Genomic DNA, 1,005 nt, shown 5'->3' with positions numbered 1-1,005 from the left:
TCCATGGGGCGAGCCTTCAAACTACTCCGCTACAAGTGTTTTCGGTTTCTGCTATGACGTATTGGAGATTATTCTACCGAAATCATCAAAGGGTCGAGTTATGACCCGAATTATTGGACAGATGTCGCTTTTGTGACGGATGGTAACTGTGGCTCTGCTTGCTCGTTATTTACGCAGACTCTACAGCTCACAGGAGCTGCAACGGCTTTCACTTTCGGTGGTCTGGCTGATCAGGCGATGGATGTTGCCTCTTTTGGTGGTGGAAACGTTCTGGAATATGATGACGTGTCCCCTCTGTTGAATATTGCCAGCCATCTCGGGTACTGGGCTACGTTTGGTGAGTCTGACTGGTCGAAGAGGCGTATCAAAACTTGGGTTAACAAGCCGATGCCCTTCCCGAACAGTGCAAGGGTCCGGTACACGTGGAACATCGGTTCGGCTGCCCAACTCGGATCAGATTCTTTACCTCGCCAGTTCTACATTATACCCCCGCATAAGCATTTCAATATGTGGGCTCGGAATCTCGATGAGAGAGCGGCTGTTCACAAGGAAATTGTCGGCATCAAGAACTGGACTCATGTAAGGATGAATCCGCAGTTCGCTGACTTAGGTTATTGCCCAGCCTATCATAATGCTTGAGCCAACTGATTCTTGTTCTATCTATTCCACGCACATGCGAAAGGTCTTTTTTGTCTTCTCACTCATGTAGTCGCTATAGCTGTCATTCACAAGAACAATCTAACTATACTCGGAAAAAGTTCTGCAACGCAGCATCTCCCGCAGAGCTCTGCTGTTTCTCCTTTCGGACTGGTCGAGTTCGAATATCGATGTAGAACACACATTTCAATATGATGGTTGAATACTTGCGTTACGGAGTTTTCATGCATACCTTGCCGAGGTAGTTCCGGTATACAAGGCTCTAATGTAAGCAGTTCAATTCAAGAGATGCTGCGAATAGTGAGTCGAGGCTCGACTGTCGAGCCCTGCGCATAAGGAAAAAGTTTC

The 1,005-nt window shown here is 47.4% G+C and overlaps 1 protein-coding gene across 1 annotated transcript; it reads left to right on the top strand.

The window, feature by feature from the left end:
- Positions 1–177: 177 nt before the first annotated feature.
- On the top strand, positions 178–579 carry Pmar_PMAR003811 (hypothetical protein; the record flags this gene model as incomplete). Its single annotated transcript, XM_002782696.1, has 1 exon — positions 178–579. A coding segment is annotated over one exon (402 nt), but the record flags the coding sequence as incomplete, so codon positions are not given.
- Between the last annotated feature and the right edge of the window lie 426 nt (positions 580–1,005).

Source organism: Perkinsus marinus (genome assembly GCF_000006405.1).
Source record: "Perkinsus marinus ATCC 50983 genomic scaffold scf_1104296938570, whole genome shotgun sequence".
Taxonomy (NCBI): Eukaryota; Perkinsozoa; order Perkinsida; family Perkinsidae; genus Perkinsus; species Perkinsus marinus.
This window is presented reverse-complemented; position numbering and strand designations above follow the sequence as displayed.